Source organism: Dipodomys merriami, unplaced genomic scaffold (genome assembly GCF_024711535.1).
Source record: "Dipodomys merriami isolate MVZ:Mamm:240054 unplaced genomic scaffold, mDipMer1.0.p SCAF_233, whole genome shotgun sequence".
Classification (NCBI taxonomy): domain Eukaryota; kingdom Metazoa; phylum Chordata; class Mammalia; order Rodentia; family Heteromyidae; genus Dipodomys; species Dipodomys merriami.
The window spans coordinates 225,338-240,919 of NW_027203749.1; the positions used below are offsets into that span (position 1 = coordinate 225,338).

At 61.0% G+C, this 15,582-nt stretch overlaps 2 protein-coding genes across 2 annotated transcripts; one reads left to right on the forward strand and one right to left on the reverse strand.

Annotated features, from left to right (window-relative positions):
- The first annotated feature begins 525 nt into the window (after nucleotides 1-525).
- On the forward strand, nucleotides 526-5,896 carry LOC138835317 (parathymosin). The gene is made up of 5 exons (XM_070033895.1): nucleotides 526-625; nucleotides 4,414-4,485; nucleotides 4,940-5,012; nucleotides 5,124-5,185; nucleotides 5,326-5,896. Exons 1-5 carry the CDS (start codon nucleotides 581-583, stop codon nucleotides 5,374-5,376), a joined length of 303 nt encoding a protein of 100 aa, XP_069889996.1. The 5' UTR covers nucleotides 526-580; the 3' UTR covers nucleotides 5,377-5,896.
- A 467-nt stretch (nucleotides 5,897-6,363) lies between these two features.
- Nucleotides 6,364-12,052, reverse strand: LOC138835250 (lymphocyte activation gene 3 protein-like). Its single transcript, XM_070033825.1, has 8 exons — nucleotides 11,752-12,052; nucleotides 11,245-11,392; nucleotides 10,771-11,033; nucleotides 9,555-9,824; nucleotides 8,689-8,964; nucleotides 7,657-7,875; nucleotides 6,886-7,007; nucleotides 6,364-6,572 (listed from the first exon to the last, which is right to left on the reverse strand). Exons 1-8 carry the CDS (start codon nucleotides 11,807-11,809, stop codon nucleotides 6,426-6,428), a joined length of 1,503 nt encoding a protein of 500 aa, XP_069889926.1. The 5' UTR covers nucleotides 11,810-12,052; the 3' UTR covers nucleotides 6,364-6,425.
- Between the last annotated feature and the right edge of the window lie 3,530 nt (nucleotides 12,053-15,582).

Below are 15,582 nucleotides of genomic sequence, written 5' to 3' on the forward strand. Positions count from 1 at the left end.
ACAATGTGGGGGGGGAGGGGAGGGGAGCCGGGCAGCCCCTTCTTTCTTGGGGTTCGCAGATACCTGCGCGGTCTCTCCACCGGCCGCGCCCCGCCCTCCCCGCCCCGCCCTCCCCCGGCCCTCGGCGGACACCTCGGGGTGTTCTGATTACATTTATGTGTGTGTGTGGGGGGGCGATCAGGAAGGTTCTGGGCGCCCTCCCCGTCGGGAGGGAGGGGCGTCTCCCGCGGAGCCCCGCCCCCGCCGCCCCGCCCCGCCCGCCGGCCCCACCCCTGCGCCCAGGCCCCTCCCGTCGGGCAGCGCTCGGCCTTATAAGCGGGTTCGCTGCCCGGGGGCGGCCGCGGCTGGTCGGCGGCAGCTCTGCGGGTTCGGGGGGTGGCGGAGCCGAGCACCGATCGCCGCCCGAGCGCCCCGGCCGCGCCGCCCCGCCCTCCGCACGGCCGCAGCCCCGCGGGGGCCCCCCGCGCCGGACGCGCCCCGCCCCGCCCCGCCGGCGCCGCCCGCACCGGCCCCCCGCGCCCGCCGTCCAGGCCCCGGGACCCCGGCCCCCCCCCTCCCCGCCAGCCCCGGCCCCGGCATCATGTCGGAGAAGAGCGTGGACGCCGCGGCCGAGCTGAGCGCCAAGGTACGAGCCCCCGCGGCGATCGGGGCGGCCCCCGGGCCCGGGCCGCCCCCCCCCACCCGCCCCGGCCGGCCGCCCCCCGACGGGCCGCGCACCGGGTCCCCGCGGACCCCGCGGCGCCCTCCCCCCCGCACCCCTGCGCCCCGCGCCCCGCGCCGCCGCGCCCGCGCCCTCTAGCGGCCGCCGGGCCCCTGCGACCTGCCCAGCCCAGCCCCGCCCCCGGGCCTTCATTATCCTGGCCCCGCCCCCGCCGTGCCTATCACCCTATCTCCGCCCCTCCGGCCTTCTCATTACCCTATTCCCGCCCCTCCGGCCTGCCCGTCACCCTGTCCCGCCCCTCCGGCCTACCATCACCCTATCCCTGCTACCTGTCCATCACCCTATCCCCGCCCCTCCGACCTGTCCATCACCCTATCCCCGCCCCTCCGACCTGCCCATCACCCTATCCCCGCCCCTCCGACCTGCCCATCCTATCCCCGCCCCCTCGGGCCTGTCCATCACGCTCTCCCCGCCCCCTCGGGCCTGTCCATCACCTCCATCTCCACCCCTCCGACCTGTCCACCTCCATCCCCACCTCTTCTGCCCGTTTGTGCCCCTGTGCTCGCCCCTCCGGGGCTGTCGATCACCCCCATCCCCGCCCCTCCCGGCCTGTCCATCACCGCCGCCTCCACCCAGGGTGCGATCGCCCCGTCGGGGGAGGGGCGGGGGGGGCCGTCCAGCCCTGACCACCTTTCCTCAGAGCTGTAAACACGACGGCCCTCCCCCTCCCCCCCACTCGGCCCCTCCCCTCGGTGCCCGACGGGAGCCCCCTCTGCCTCTGTTTACCCCCCCCCCCCCCCGCCTTCCTTTCCATCCGATCCGACCCCCACCCCCAGTTCTTGGATTCCTCATACACAGAGACAGACAGACAGACAGACAGACAGACACCCTTTGGAAAAGCTAAGGCTTCGCTTTGCCTGGCTTCCTTCCCTTCTGCACCCCTCTTCCCTCTCCAGCTTTCCTGATTCCCTGCCCCGCACCCCACCCCCGAGGTGGGGGGGCAGGCGGGATTTGTGGGGTGCTGCTTTGGGAAATGAAGGCAGGCAGGGTTTTGTGGGGGCCTGCAGAAGGGGGACGGGGTGGGGGGGCCCAGGGGGTGAGGGGACTCCAAGTGAGCTGGGGCAGGGGGTGCGGCCCGCCCCCTGCGTGTCCGTGGGTGACGCGTGTCGCCATGGAGCAGGTGTCTTTGTGTGCGTGCCACACAGCGAGTGTGTGTGGGGGACCCTGGCGGTGGCAGCTGCTTTGTAAGTGTGTGACGGAGAAGCCCAGACACTGGCACATGGGCCTCCCGGGCCCTGGGTGCATGTGCATGTGCGTGCATGTGTGTGTGTGTGTGCACATGCACGTGCATGTGTGTGCACATGTGTTGTTTCTACAAAGCCCAGGCCCCAGGTCACCTCCCGTCCCGTGAAACAGGGATCATGGAAGGACAGTGATCAGAGGACAGGCTGGGGAAGAGAGGTCCCTGCTCCCTGGACTTTGGTCTTTGGCCCCCTCCCTTCCCCCTCCCTCCTCCCTCCCTCCCAGATGGGAAAACAGCCACAGCTGTGGAGCCGTGTGCACCGGGCCCGTGGGCTGGCCTCCTGCAGTGTCTCCATAACGGGCAGCGCTCCAGGGGAGTAGAAAAGCTGGAAAAGCCCCAGGGCAGAGCAACGAAGACATCCAGCACCCATGGCCCTTGCCTGTCATCCTAGCTAGTCAGGAAGCTCCGATCTGAGGATGGCAGTTCTAAGCCAACCAGAACAGAGAAAGTCCTATTAGACTCTCCTCTCCTGCCGGCCACTGAACAACTGGCCGTGGAGCTGTGGCTCAAGGGGAAGAGCGCTAGCCCCAGGACCACCTCAAAAGAAAGAAAAAAAGCAACGTGATGGGAAGAAATCTTAATTTGAGTTTGCCCAGTGTCCCCTGAGCCCTCCCTCTGGAGATCTGTGCACCCCTCTAACCAGACACACACACACCCTGTTGGTTGTCTCCTCTGTCTGATGTTCCATTCCATGTGTTGTTTCATGGGCCAGTACCAGGGCTTGAATTCGGCTCTGGCGCTTCCCCCCCTGAACCATGCCTCCAGTCCAGCATTTTGCTGGTCCACTAGAAAATGGAGTCTTGAGGATTTGTCTCCCCTTCCCACCCCCCTCACAAACCCCCACACCCCCAGCAAGGCTTGCTTTGAACCCCAACCCTCAGATCGCAGCCCTCCTGAGTTGCTAAGATTACATGTGTGCGCCACTAGCACCTTCCATGTTTCTTTGATCTTTACCCATAATTTTTTCCACTTGCAAACGGCCACTTCTGTCCTAACAGTTGGCTACATCCAGGAAGTGGGGGGGGTGTGTGGAGCTGCTAAAAATGTTTGGGGTTAGGGTTGGTGTAAGGGAGGGCTTGGCCCGGGAAGTGTTCTGGAGGGTTCTCTCCCTATCCCTGGAGAATTAGACTTAGGGAAACAAAGTCCTGATTTGTGGAGGGAGGCGCTGGGAGGGACAGGTTGCTCAGGAAAAGGACACTGAGGTAGACAAAAAGTGCACAGGGCAGGTGGATTGGGAGGTGCGGGAGAACTTGGGGTGTGGTGGTTACCCTGCCTGCCTGCTCCCCACTTCTTCCTCAGTTTCTTACTCCCTTGGGGAAGGAGGTGTTGGATTTCTCTGTGTGTGTGTGTGTGTGTGTGTGTGTGTGTGTGTGTGTGTGTGTGTGTGTGTGTGTGTGTGTGTGTGTGTGTGTACACAGGGCTTGAACTCAGAGCCTGAGTCCTGTGGCTTCCCTAGCTTTTCCACAAGGGTGGTGCTCTACCACTTGAGCCACAGCACCTCTTGCAGCTTTTTGGTGGTTCGTTGGCTATAAGTCTCCTAGGGCCAGGCACTGTTGGTTCACGCCTGTCCTCCTAGCTACTCAGGAGGCTGAGATCTAGAGGATCGTGGTTCAAAGCCAACCCGGGCAGGCAATTCCGTGAGACTCTGATCTGCAGTGAACTACCAGAAGTGGCGCTGTGGCTCAAGGGGTAGAGCGCCAGCCTGGAGCTGAAGAGCTGAGGGACAGCGCCCAGGCCCTGAGTTCAAGACCCATGACCACCACCACCAACAATAAAAAGTCTTATAGATTTCTCCACCTAGGCTCTATTCAAACTGAGATCGTCAGCTCTCAGCCTCCTGAGCAGCTGGGATGACAGGCGGGAGCCGCCAGGGTCAGGCTTTGACTGTTTATGCCAAAGTGCTTCTTTTGTGTGGGTATTTGGCACTATTGGGGCTTGAACTCAGGGTCTCTTGCTTGCTTTTTTCCAGTGACAGCTGGAATCTTACCACTTGAGCCATACCCTCAGTTCCAATTCGCACCTTTTATGATCCTTTGGTATGATGATGCAGGTGTGTGTGTGTGTGTGTGTGTGTGTGTGTGTGTGTGTGTGTGTGCGTGCATGCGCTGGTCCTTGGGCTTGAACTCAGGGCCTGGGCGCTGTCCCTCAGCGCTTCAGCTCAAGGCGGGTGCTCTACCACTTGAGCCACAGCGCCACTTCCTGCTTTTTTGCTGGTTCACTGGAGATAAAAGAGTCTCACAGACTGTCCTGCCTGGGCCGGCTTTGAACCGCGATCCTCAGATCTCAGCCTCCTGAGGAGCTGGGATGGCGGGCGGGAGCTGAGGTACCAGCACTGCGCAGGGGGCTCTGGTCTCATCTCTTAAGCCGTGTGGCTATCTGGGTTCACTCTTGAGACCCTAGAGCCGGAGGCCATTGTTGATCCTAAACGGAGCCTCTGTGTCCCTGGCAGGATCTCAAGGAGAAGAAGGAGAAGGTGGAGGAGAAGGCCGTGCGGAAGGAGCGAAAGAAAGAAGTAGTGGAGGTTCGGAGAGGCTGGGAGGGAGAGGATCACGCATGCGTCCACCATCCTCCATTCCCAGGACTCCCTCGCCCTGACTGCCTCCCCTTCCGTGTGTGTGTGTGTGTGTGTGTGCGCGTGCGTGTGTGCACGCGTGCGAGCGTGCGCGCATACGTGCTGGTGTAGAACTTGAACTCAGAGTCTGATCCTCTTCCCTCAGCTCTTACACTCAAGGCTGGTGCTGTACCGCTTGAGCCACAGCCCCACTTCCGGCTTTTTGCTAGCTCATGGGGGGGAAATAAAACCCAAGAGAGTTTTTGTCCGCCCCGGCTGGCTGGGAACCGCGATCCTCCTATCTCAGCCACTTGGGTAGCCGGGATTACAGGCGTGAGCTACCCGTGTGTACCCCCTCCCCACCCCGTACCTTGGGTGGTGGGCGCACAGCCCGCCTGCCTGACTCTCGCCTGATTCCCCACAGGAGGAAGAGAACGGAGCCGAGGAAGAGGAGGAGGAAACGGCCGAGGATGGGGAGGAAGAGGATGAAGAGGAAGGTAGGGAGGGGCTGGGGGGAGGGGGAGGCCCAGAGGAAGCAGAGGGCAGCCCGCGGGCTGGGTGCCGGGGCCCCCCGACACTTCCCCATTCACCCCTTTTCTGGCTCTCAGATGAGGAAGAAGAAGATGAGGAGGATGAAGGGCCCGCGCTGAAGAGAGCTGCTGAAGAAGAGGTTTGGGCCGTGTGGGGCTGCCCGAGGCGGTACCGCCCGCTGGGCTTGAACCCCTGAACCGTGTGGCCGTTGGGGTGTGGGGGGGTCCTGTCCTGTTGGGTAAGGGAGATGTCCGACCCTTCTTTTCGCCCTCTCCACAGGAAGAAGCGGATCCCAAGCGCCAGAAGACAGCGAATGGGGCGTCGGCATGAGCCCCCCTTCCAGTGGGCTGGGGACGGGAGGCTCCCCCCTCTTTTTGGGGGGGGCCTGGACGTGGGGGCTGGTGGGGGACACACACGCGTAGCCCTCCCTCCCCTTCCCCTGGCTCCCTGCGGTGGGGGCGGGGTGTGTCTTGTTTCCGGGCCTCTCTTTTCGGGCCTCCCTTCTCCGGCCTCCCCAGCCAGCCAATGTTCCTCCGTACTTTTGCCATTGTTCACCCTTGCCCCTCTCCCCCCCGACCTGCTTCTCCTCCTGAGTCTCCCAGGTGGACCCCAGTCACCCCTCGCCCCCTCCCCTGCCCCCCGCCACCCATCCCAGATCCAGGCCCTTGGCTCATCCATTCCCCCATCCGCCTGCCTGATCGGTCCCTGGGTGTCTCCCTTACATCCCCCCCCAGCCCCTCCATTCTCCCAGACAGCGCCAGGCCGGGGTGGGGCCGAGCCCCCTAGCTGCCCCCTTCCCCTCCCTTTTTTGTATAATTTAATAAAGAAATGGTCGCGCTTCTGTTTTTAACCTGTCTCCTGCCTTCCGGGGGAGGGGGTGGGGCTCCAGGCCGGGCCGGGAAAAGGGGGAAAAGGATGGAGGGTGGCGGAGGCCAGGCTGAGGATCACGGTTCAAAGCCAGCCTGGGCAGGAAAGTCCTTGAGACTCTGATCTCCCAGGATCCACCACCAGAAAACCGGAAGTGGCGCTGTAGCCCAAGGGGTAGAGCGCCAGCCTTGAGCTGAAGGACTGAGGGACAGCACCCAGGCCCAGAGTTCAAGCCCCAGGACCTAAAAAAAACACCTAAAAGCCAGAAATGTAGGTGTGGTTCCGGTGGCAAAGCACCAGCCTCGAGCCAGAAAGAGCAATGCCTAGGTCCTGGATTCAGTCCTGGTACTGGCCAATGGAGGGAAGGAAGGAAGGAAAGGGGATGGGAGGAGCCCCAGGAGGCCGGGAGGGACAGGGCCTTCTGGGGATGAGGAACGGCCACACCCGGCGGCAGCTGCTGCTGGGTTTATTTGGACTGAGCTGTGGACATTGTTTAGCCTGGCTCTTGGGTGTCAGAGCTGCGTCAGCCCCGGCTCTGCTGGTGGCTCCAGCTCTTGCTCCATCTCCGGCTCCATGTCCAACTCCCATTCCTCCGTCTTGCTGGGAGCCTGGGGAGGGTAAGTCCCAAGCTCTAAGGCCGAAAACCTTCTTTGTAGCAACTGTGGGAAGCGATGGAGAGAGATTGGGGGGGGGGGTGAAGAAGGAACTATGAAAAGAAAGTAGGGACGCTGGGCAGGTGGCGCAGTGGTAGAGTGCTCGCCTAGCATGCATGAAGCCCCGGGTTCAAGTCCTCAGTACCACAGACACTGAGAAAGCCGGAAGTAGTGCTGTGGCTCAAGGGGTAGAGCTCCAAGCTCAGGACAGCGCCCAGGCCCTGAGTAAAAAGCTCAGGGATGGCGCCCAAGGCCCGAGTTCGAATCCCAGCGCACACGGCGCTCTGAGGACTAAGGGGAGATTAAGGCCACAACTCACCTGTCTTCTCCACTGGTGAAACCCAAAGGCTCCCATCACCAAGAGAAGAGCACCAAGGGCGAGAAGGAGAGCCAGACGGCTTCCACCAAGGGGGCCTGGAGCTTTGCCAGAACGCCGGGCCCCTGTCGAGCAAGCACAGGCTCAGGAGGCTGGGGTCTGAGGATCACGGTTCGAGGCCAGCCCAGGCAGGGAAGGCTGAGACTTGTATTTCCAATGAACCATCAAAAAGCTGGCAGTAGAGGTGTTACTCAAGTGGTAGAGCACCAGCCTTGGGGGGGGGAAGCTAGGGGATAACACCCAGGCCTTGAGTCCAAATCTTGGGACTGCCATGCGTGTGCGCACACACACACACACACACACACACAATCTAGCATCTACCTAACATCTACCATCTATCATCTATCTTTCTATCCATCACCTATCTGTCTTCTATCCATCATTTATCAGCTATTTATCTATCATCTACCATCCACCTATCATCTGTCTGTCTGCCTCTATCATCTATCCATTATCTATTTGTCTACCTAGCATCTGTCTGTCTGCCTCTCTATTTATCTATCCATCATCTATCCATCATCTACCTATCTATCTGTCTATCTATCATCTATCTGTCTATCTATCATCTATATCTATCTTGCCATACTTTTAGCTACTCTTAGAGAGCTTGAGATCTGATGTCTGACCCGGAAAGGAAAGTGTGGGGAGTGGTGGGGGTGGGGGTGGGCATGGGGTCACGGTTGGGGTTGGGGGCGTGGTCTCGGGGCCGCTGACCTTGCCTGGACTCCGGGAGGGACACCGCTGTCCCCAGAAGCGTCTCCCCCTGGTACACTTGGCACTGCCAGGGCTGCGAGTGGGGCCCGGCCTCCCCGGCCTCCAGCCAGGGTCCTGGGGACGACGTCTTGGATCGGGGGTCCAGGGGGCGCCACACGAAGTTCTCTCCGCCAGACGCGGGGGTGACCTCACACAGCAACTTCCCTGATTTGAGAGTCACTGGGAAAAAAATGACACCTGTAATCCATCCTGGCTACTCAGGAGGCTGAGCTCTGAGGATCGCGGTTCAAAGCCAGCCTGGGCACCCAGCTCATTTCTGGCTCTTTAGGGGTTCACTGGAGACAAGAGTCTGGCGGATTTTCCTGCGGGGCAGGGGAAGGTCTAGCTTTGGATCGCGATCCTCAGATCTCAGCCTCCTGAGTCGCTGGGATGACAGGCGGGAGCCACCGGCCTTGGCCTGTTCAAAGTTCTGTCACCTCCGGGTCTAGGTTCTAAGGCCGCCTCCGCCCCCGCCCCCCCTCCCCCCCGCCCCCCTTCCTCCTCCCCCCCCCCCCCGCCCCAGGTGTTCAAAGGGGAGCCCCTTTGAACGCAGTGGAACATTGGCTTGGTGACTCAAGGGAGATTTTCAATTTCAGTTTCTTTTCAGGGAAGTGAGGAGAGGCCATGGTGGAACCCCAGGGCCTGGAGTCTTGGGGTGACTGACAGCTCAGTCTCTGAGCAGCCAGCCAGCCCTCCCTGGCTTCCTGAAGCCAGGAGCAGACATTATTTTGATGGAGGTGGTGGGGCTTGAACTCAGGGCCTGGGCGCTGTCCCTCAGCTCTTCAGCTCCAGGCTGGCGCTCTACCACTTGAGCCAGGGCGCCACTTCTGGGGTGGTGCATTGGGGATATGAGTCTCATGGGTTTTCCTGCCTGGGGCTGGCTTTGAACCTGGATCCTACAGAGCTCAGCCTCTTGACTAGCCGGGATTACAGGCGTGTGCTACCAGCGGTGCCCAGCTCAGGGAGTAGCCATGTTTCCCACCCATGGCTAACCTGTAATGACCGCCAAGGTGATGGTGGTCTGGAGAGATCGGCCCGGCACGCGGACGTGGCAGGTGTAGTTTCCCGCCTGGGCCACGCTGACCGCTTGGAGTTGGAGGGTGAAGTCGCCGTCATGTCCAGCCACCGGAAGGTCGGGGCCTGCTCCGGGCGGGGCCCACTGGGCAGCCAGGGAAGTGTGGTTGCCCAGGTCCGAGGGCAGGTGGCAAGGCAGCACCGCCCTCGAACCTGCGGCCGCGTACACCGTCAGGGGAGCTGGGGGCTCCAGACCTGGAGAGGAAAGGCAACGGTCAGGTGTGATCTGAGCCCGCCATCACAGCATCATCTCAGTAGGCTGAGATCTGAGGATCGCGGTTCAGGGCCAGCCTGGGCAGGAAAGTCTGTGAGAGCTGTGTGTGTGTGTGTGTGTGTGTGTGTGTGTGTGTGTGTGTGTGTGTGTGTTGGTCCTGGGGCTTGAACTCACAGCTTGAACACTGCGTCTTGAGCCACAGCTCCACATCCGGCCTTTTGCTGGCTCACTGGAGATGAGGCTCCCAGATTTGCCTGCCCAGGGCTGGCTTTGAACCTGGATCTCAGCCTCCTGAGCCACGAGGAGGCCAGGACAACAATGCCTGGCTCTAGGAGAATTTTTATCTTCAATAAACCAGCAAAAAAGCTAGAAGTGGCTCAAGTGGTAGAGCGCCATCTTTGAGCGAAAGAGCTCAGGGACAGTGGCCTAGGCCCTGAGTTCAAGCCCTAAGACTGACCCGAAACAAATATATTATTATTAATAATAACAATACGTAGCAGGGGCTGCTGAGATGCTGCCCTGGGGGTGGGAGGGGCGCGTGGATCAGCGGGAAAGCAGGTTCACGACTCACCCAGGACCTCGAGGTGGTGCGTGACGGTCACGCGGAAGCCATCCGTGTACGTGAGCACGCAGCCCCACGTGCCCGAGTCCGTGGGGCCAACTTGCGGCAGGAAGAGGAAGCTCTCCACCATGTGGTGATGGACAGACTCCCGCACGGGGACGCGGCCGCTGCCCCGGCCTCGGAACCACCGCACGGAGGCCGGGGACTCGGGGCGCTCAAAAGAGCACTTCAACGTGACGCGGTCGGCGGTCCTGAGAGACCCCGGGGGGCTGGCCGTCACTGCCCAGGGACGAGAGGAGAGTCCCCATCAGCCCCGCCCACACGGCAAGGCCACCAAGCTAGAAGCTTCTAGAAGGGGAGCCCAGAAGGTTCTAGAAACATGTTGTAGAAGGTTCCAGAAAGAGAGCCTAGAAAGTTTCAGAAACATGCTCTAGAAGATTCCAGAAAGGGAGTCTAGAAGGTTCTAGAAACATGTTCTAGAAGGTTCTAGAAAGGGAGTCTAGAAGCTTCTAGAAACATGTTCTAGACGACTCCAGCCGGAAGCTGGTCATCTTAGCAGATCTGAGGATCAAGATTCAAAACTAGCTTAGACAAGACATTCCATGAGACTCAGTCTTCCTTTTGGTCAGCCGTGGGGCTTGAACTCAGGGCCCGGGCGCTGTCCCTGGCTGGCGCTCTGCCCCTCGGGCCGCCGCACCACCTCTGGCCTCCTGGTGGTTCAGGGACTTCCCTGCCCCGGCTGGCTTTGAGCCGCTGCGGTGACCGGCGGGAGCCACCGGTGCCCGGCAAACAGCCAGAAACGGAGCCAGGGGCCTGGCGTGAAGCGGCCGGAAAGAGTCGTCCAGGATTCACCAAAGAGCTGTGCGTGGCGCTGTGGCTCAGGCGGGAGAGCGCCAGCCCGGAGCAGCTTCAATGATCAGGGGGTAAGCACCGTCTCTGTCCACACACCCTGGCAGGGACTAAACGCACCCCTGAGCTACAGAACAAACGCTGGAAATGAATCACCCCCCAGCCCTCCCAGGGGCGCCTCTCTCCCCCACATGCCGGGGTACTCCCCAGGCTGTGGGTGGAAAAAAGGGGGGTTCTTGGGGGTGGTGCTGATGCAATCTCTCCATGGTGCCCACCCCATGCTTCCCTGGACTGCCAGCTCCCCTCCCTTCCCCTCTTGGACACCTGGGGAAACAGAGACCCCATCTCACACCTCCCCCAGTCCCGCCCCACCTACTCGAGGCCTGGCCCAGGCGCAGGCGCAGGTGGCAGGAGAGGGCCCGGTCGCCCAGGTGCACGGTGGCTCGGTACTGGCCGGCGTCGGCGCGCAGGGCCGGGCTCAGCCGCAGCGAGAAGTCCGCGCGCTGCAGGCCCCGCTCCGCCAGCTGCACCCGGGGCCCCAGGGGCGGCCGGCGCAGGTGCAGGCCTTCGGGGGACACGCTCAGCACCGTGTAGCCGAGGGGGCCGGGGGATCCCCCCGGGGTGGCGGCCGTCGGGGTGCTGGGGCAGGAGAGAGAGAGAACAGGAGAGAGATTGGAAGCTGCAGTCTGGTGCTGCACGCCTGTAATCCCGGCCGCGCGGGAGGCTGAGCTGGCAGAGGCTCAGGCTGTGGAGGCCGGGGGAGGGCAGGGAGGGGCGGGCTGGCTGGTGGGGGGGGTCTCCCCTGGCTGGCGAGGGGGGGAGTTCTGTGGCTCAGTTTTGGGGTGCGTACCTGTCCGGCTGGTGTCTCCAGGTGAGCCGCACGCTCCCCCGCAGGCTGCCCTGCTGGAGGGGGGGCGCAGGGCGGCAGGGAAGCAGGGCCGGGGCCCCCTCCTGAGCCCACACCACGGGGATGGCTTCCCCCTGGCCGGAGGCCGCCCCTGCGGGAGGAGAAGAGAGAGGAGAAGAGGGAAAAGGGCCGGCTGGGCAGGTGGCTCAGGGGCAGAGCGCTCGCCTCGCAAGCACAGAGCCCTGGGTTCGATTCCTCAGTACCACAGACCCAGAAAAAGCCAGAAGTGGCGCCGTGGCTCAAGTGGTAGAGCGCCAGCCTGGAGCCAAAGCAGCTCAGGGACAGCGCCCAGGCCCTGAGTTCAAGCCCCAGGACTGACAAGAAAGACAGACAGAAAGTAAGTCAGTGGATGGAGAGGCTTCAGTAGGGAATCCGAAGGGGGTTGGGCAGTGGGAGGACAGGGAGGGGAGGATCGCGATTGGAGGTCAGCCTCCTCCACCCGCATCTTACCTGGCGCGGCCCCCAGCAGAAGAGAAAGCAGCCAGCCCAGAACCTGAACTTCCCGCATCTCCCGCCGATCGCCTGCGCTCTGCAAAGGGGGACAGAGATGGGGGGGCAGGAACTAGGGGATCTGGGGTGGGGGGTGGGAGGGGGGGTGGGAGAGGGGGAGCAGGAGACAATCGGGCGCAGAGACAGCCACGAAGGGCCAAGGATCCAGAGTCAGATTCTCACAAGAGTTGGCCCAATTCTTTTTTTGGGGGGGCCCTCAGGGCACCCCAGGAAACGGAGCAGCAGCAGAGAGCAGAGTGATGAGTTGGGGTGCTGTGCCTCCAGATTCCTTCCCCTGTCCCCCACTTCCCCTGTAACCCCCCCTCCGTGCCCGCCCCCCACAGCCCGAGGTTTCGGGTTCACTTCGTGGTGGAAAGTCTGAGGGGGCTGATTCCTAGCAGACGCACCTCAGCCTGGGGTGACACACCCCTTGTTTATTTCCTCAGCCTCGGGGCTCCCCTCCACCCCTGTCCCACCCTGGCTGGCTCCCCTCTCTCCCAGAATCTTGGAACTTGAACTCGGGGCCTGGGCGCTGTCCCTCGGCTCTTCAGCTCAAGGCGGGCGCTCTACCCCTTGAGCCACAGCGCCACTTCTGGTTTTCTGGTGGTTTATTGGAGATCAGAGTCTCACGGACTTTCCTGCCCGGGCTGGCTTTGAACCGCGATCCTCAGATCTCAGCCTCCCGAGTGTCTGGGATGCCAGGCGGCAGCCACCGGTGCGTGGTTTGCCTCCAGTGCTTGTTATATGTTGGATACTACATGAAATAGCTCCTGCAGGCTGATTTCCCCCTAAAAGGAAGAAAAATGAAGGCCAGAGTGGGGTGGGGGGTGAGGAGAGATTAATCCCGCACCCCACAGAACTTCTCTGGGAGGAGTCTACCGGCAAACAGGAGGAAACATCTTAGTGCCGGCCAGCTCACAAGACGGGAGAGGGCGCTGTGGCTCCCGCCTGTCATCCCAGCCCCTCTGGAGGCTGAGACCGGAGGATCGCTGCTGGAGGCCAGCTGGGGCAGAAAAGGCCGTGAGAAGCCAGGCGCCCGTGGCTCCCGCCTGTCCTCCAGCTCCTCCGGAGGCTGAGAGCTGAGATCGTGGTTCAAAGCCAGCCCGGGCAGGAAAAAAAAATCCCCAAGACTCTTGTCTCCAAGGAACCACCGCCCCAAACCCGAGGTGGAGGTGTGGTTCAAGTAGTAAAGCACCAGCCTGGAACCAACGAAGGAAAGAAGTCAAGGGAGAACCGGAGGCCCCGAATTCAAATCCCAGTGTTGGAACAACAATCAGCAAAGGGCAGGGGGTCAGGAGACAGACTCAGGAAGCTTCCAGAAACCTGAAGTTTGGCTCTTACTTGAGAGTTAAGAACCTTGCTTTGGGCAGAAGCAAGAAAGTTGCCAGAAAGTTCTCCCTCAGCGCCAGGCGGGACTTCCGGTTTCTACTCGGCCCATTCAGCTTTGCCAGACGGTGGTGTTTCCACTGGGCTCAGCAGTGTGAGGCTCGTGTGGTTTGGGGGTGACAGGGGGAGGTGTTTCTGGGAAGAAGTACCCCAAAAACCTAAACAGCTCAGGGCAGCTGGCTCCCGCCTGTCACGCCAGCTCCTCAGGAGGCTGAGGTCTGAGGATCGTGGTTCGAAGCCAGCCTGGGCAGGAAAGTCTGTGAGACTCCAATGAACCACCAAAAACCAAATCCATTAGTGGCGCTGTGGTTCAAGTGGTAGAGCGCCCGCCTGGAGCAGAAAAGCTCAGGGACAGCGCCCAGGCCCTGAGTTCAAGGCCCAGGAAGGGCATAAAAAACCACCCTAAACAAACAAACGAAACCCAAACCCAAGCAGGACCTCCGTTCTCGCTTTTTCTTTTCCTTTTTGTCAGTTGTGGGGCTTGAACTCGGGGCCTGGGCGCTGTCCCTCAGCTCTTCAGCTCAAGGCGGGCGCTCTACCACTTGAGCCACAGCACCACTTCCAGTTTTCTGGTGGTTCATTGGAGATCAGAGTCTCACAGACTTTGCTGCCCGGGCTGGCTTTGAACCAGGATCCTCAGCTCTCAGCCTCCTGAGTGGCTGGGATGACAGGCGGGAGCCACTGGCGCTGGGGATAAATCTGACGTTATCTGTGGGTCTCCCCTAAGAGCGCCCTCCTCTGGTCTCAGCGTGTGGGAATATCTGGGGTCCTCCATCACTGATCACACCCCGTGTATTTCAGATCTAGCTCCCGCAGAGGAGAGAAAACATGGCGCCATTCGAGTCTCTGAGCCGGGCTGACCTCACTGAACGTGATTTGTTCTGGGTCCTTCCATTGCCCTGCAAACCACACATCCATTCTTCTTTCTAATGACGGGGTAAAAATCCATTCTATAGAGGTGCCAAGTTTGGGGGTGAAAGGTTGAAAACAGATTCATTGGACTTGGCCAGAGAAGCATGCCCACAGCCAGGGAGGGAAAGGGAAGGAAAGGCTGAGGGCTGGGAGAGGGGCCGGGTCTGGGGTGACCTATCTAAACTAGGGGGGTGTAGGAGGGGCCAGAGGGAGGAGACCCCGGTGTGGACCTGTGGATTAGGGGTTCCATCATGGCTGCTGGGTGCTTCATTGAGATCAGAGTCTCACAGGACGTCTGGCTTCAAAGTAGGATCCACACACATCTCTGTTTCCTTTGTAGCCGGGATTACAGGCGTGAGCTACTGGTCCCTAACTTGCTTCCTGAGTTCTGGGTTTCTTTCTTTGTTTTTTTTTTTGTTGTTGTTTTTGGGTCCGGTCTTGGGGCCTGAACTCTGGGCCTGGGTGCTGTCCCTCAGCTCTTCAGCTCAAGGCGGACGCTCTACCCCTTGAGCCACAGCGCCACTTCCGGTTTTCTGGTGATTTAATGGAGATCAGAGTCTCACGGGCTTTCCTGCCTGGGCTGCCTTTGAACCGGGATCCTCAGATCTCAGCCTCCTGAGTGGCTTGGATTACAGGCGTGAACCACCGACCCCTGGTTTATATATATGGTTAATTGCATTTCCACTCCTGTGTTGGCTTTCTGGCTGATGTGCACGCGCACACACGCGAACACACACACACACACACACACACACGACCAGCCCTGTCACCAACTTTGCCAGCTCTTTCTGCTCAGGCCTGGGTGCACACCGCCCCCTGGTGGCGGCCGCGGGTCACACACCCTCCTTGGAATGGCTGTGCATCTGGGGATTGGTGCGTGCGTGGTGTGCGTGGTGTGCGTGCAAGGCTCCAGCCCCACCCCACCCCCCGCCCCCGGGGACGGTCACGTTTTGTGCAGCCGGCTAGAGAGGTGAGGAACAATGCACGCTGCAGGAAATCCAGCCCCGGGCCCTGGCCAGATGACCCGAATGCGACAAAGGACAGAGCTGTGGAACAAAACACCACAGGACGGACAGACAGACAGTTGGTCGGTCGGCCCGGGCTGTGGCTGCGGCCTGGGGAGACAGGAGCCCTGATTGTGCCTGGCCTGTGGAGAGGTGCCTGCCCTCTCTCCTCCAGCCTCAGTGTCCTCTCTGTGTCAATGAGATCATGGCTGGGTGCAGTAGTGCAAGCCTGTAATCCCAGCCACTTTGGGAGGCTGAGGTAGGAAGATCCCTTGAGTCCTAGAGTTCAACACTAGCCTTGGCAACACAGGGAGACTCCCATCTGAAAAGCAAACCACCTATAAATGCAATAAGAATCCACCAAGGCCGGGTGCAGTGGCTCACGCCTGTAATCCCAGCTACTCAGAGACTGAGATCGGAGGATCCTGGTTCAAAGCCAGCCTGGGGTATAGGAAAATCTGTGAGATGCTGATCTCCAATAAACCACCAA

Bases quoted from the DNA above. Each gene is read 5' to 3' on its own strand.
- LOC138835317 (XM_070033895.1), top strand. From the start codon at position 581: ATGTCGGAGAAGAGCGTGGACGCCGCGGCCGAGCTGAGCGCCAAG. The intron at 626-4,413 runs GTACGAGCCCCC...TGTCCCTGGCAG, and splicing joins CGGCCGAGCTGAGCGCCAAG to GATCTCAAGGAGAAGAAGGA. The intron at 4,486-4,939 runs GTTCGGAGAGGC...GATTCCCCACAG, and splicing joins GAAAGAAAGAAGTAGTGGAG to GAGGAAGAGAACGGAGCCGA.
- LOC138835250 (XM_070033825.1), bottom strand. From the start codon at position 11,809: ATGCGGGAAGTTCAGGTTCTGGGCTGGCTGCTTTCTCTTCTGCTGGGG. The intron at 7,008-7,656 runs GTCAGCGGCCCC...CTTGCTCGACAG, and splicing joins CCTCCCGGAGTCCAGGCAAG to GGGCCCGGCGTTCTGGCAAA. The intron at 6,573-6,885 runs GTGAGTTGTGGC...CGCTTCCCACAG, and splicing joins TTCACCAGTGGAGAAGACAG to TTGCTACAAAGAAGGTTTTC.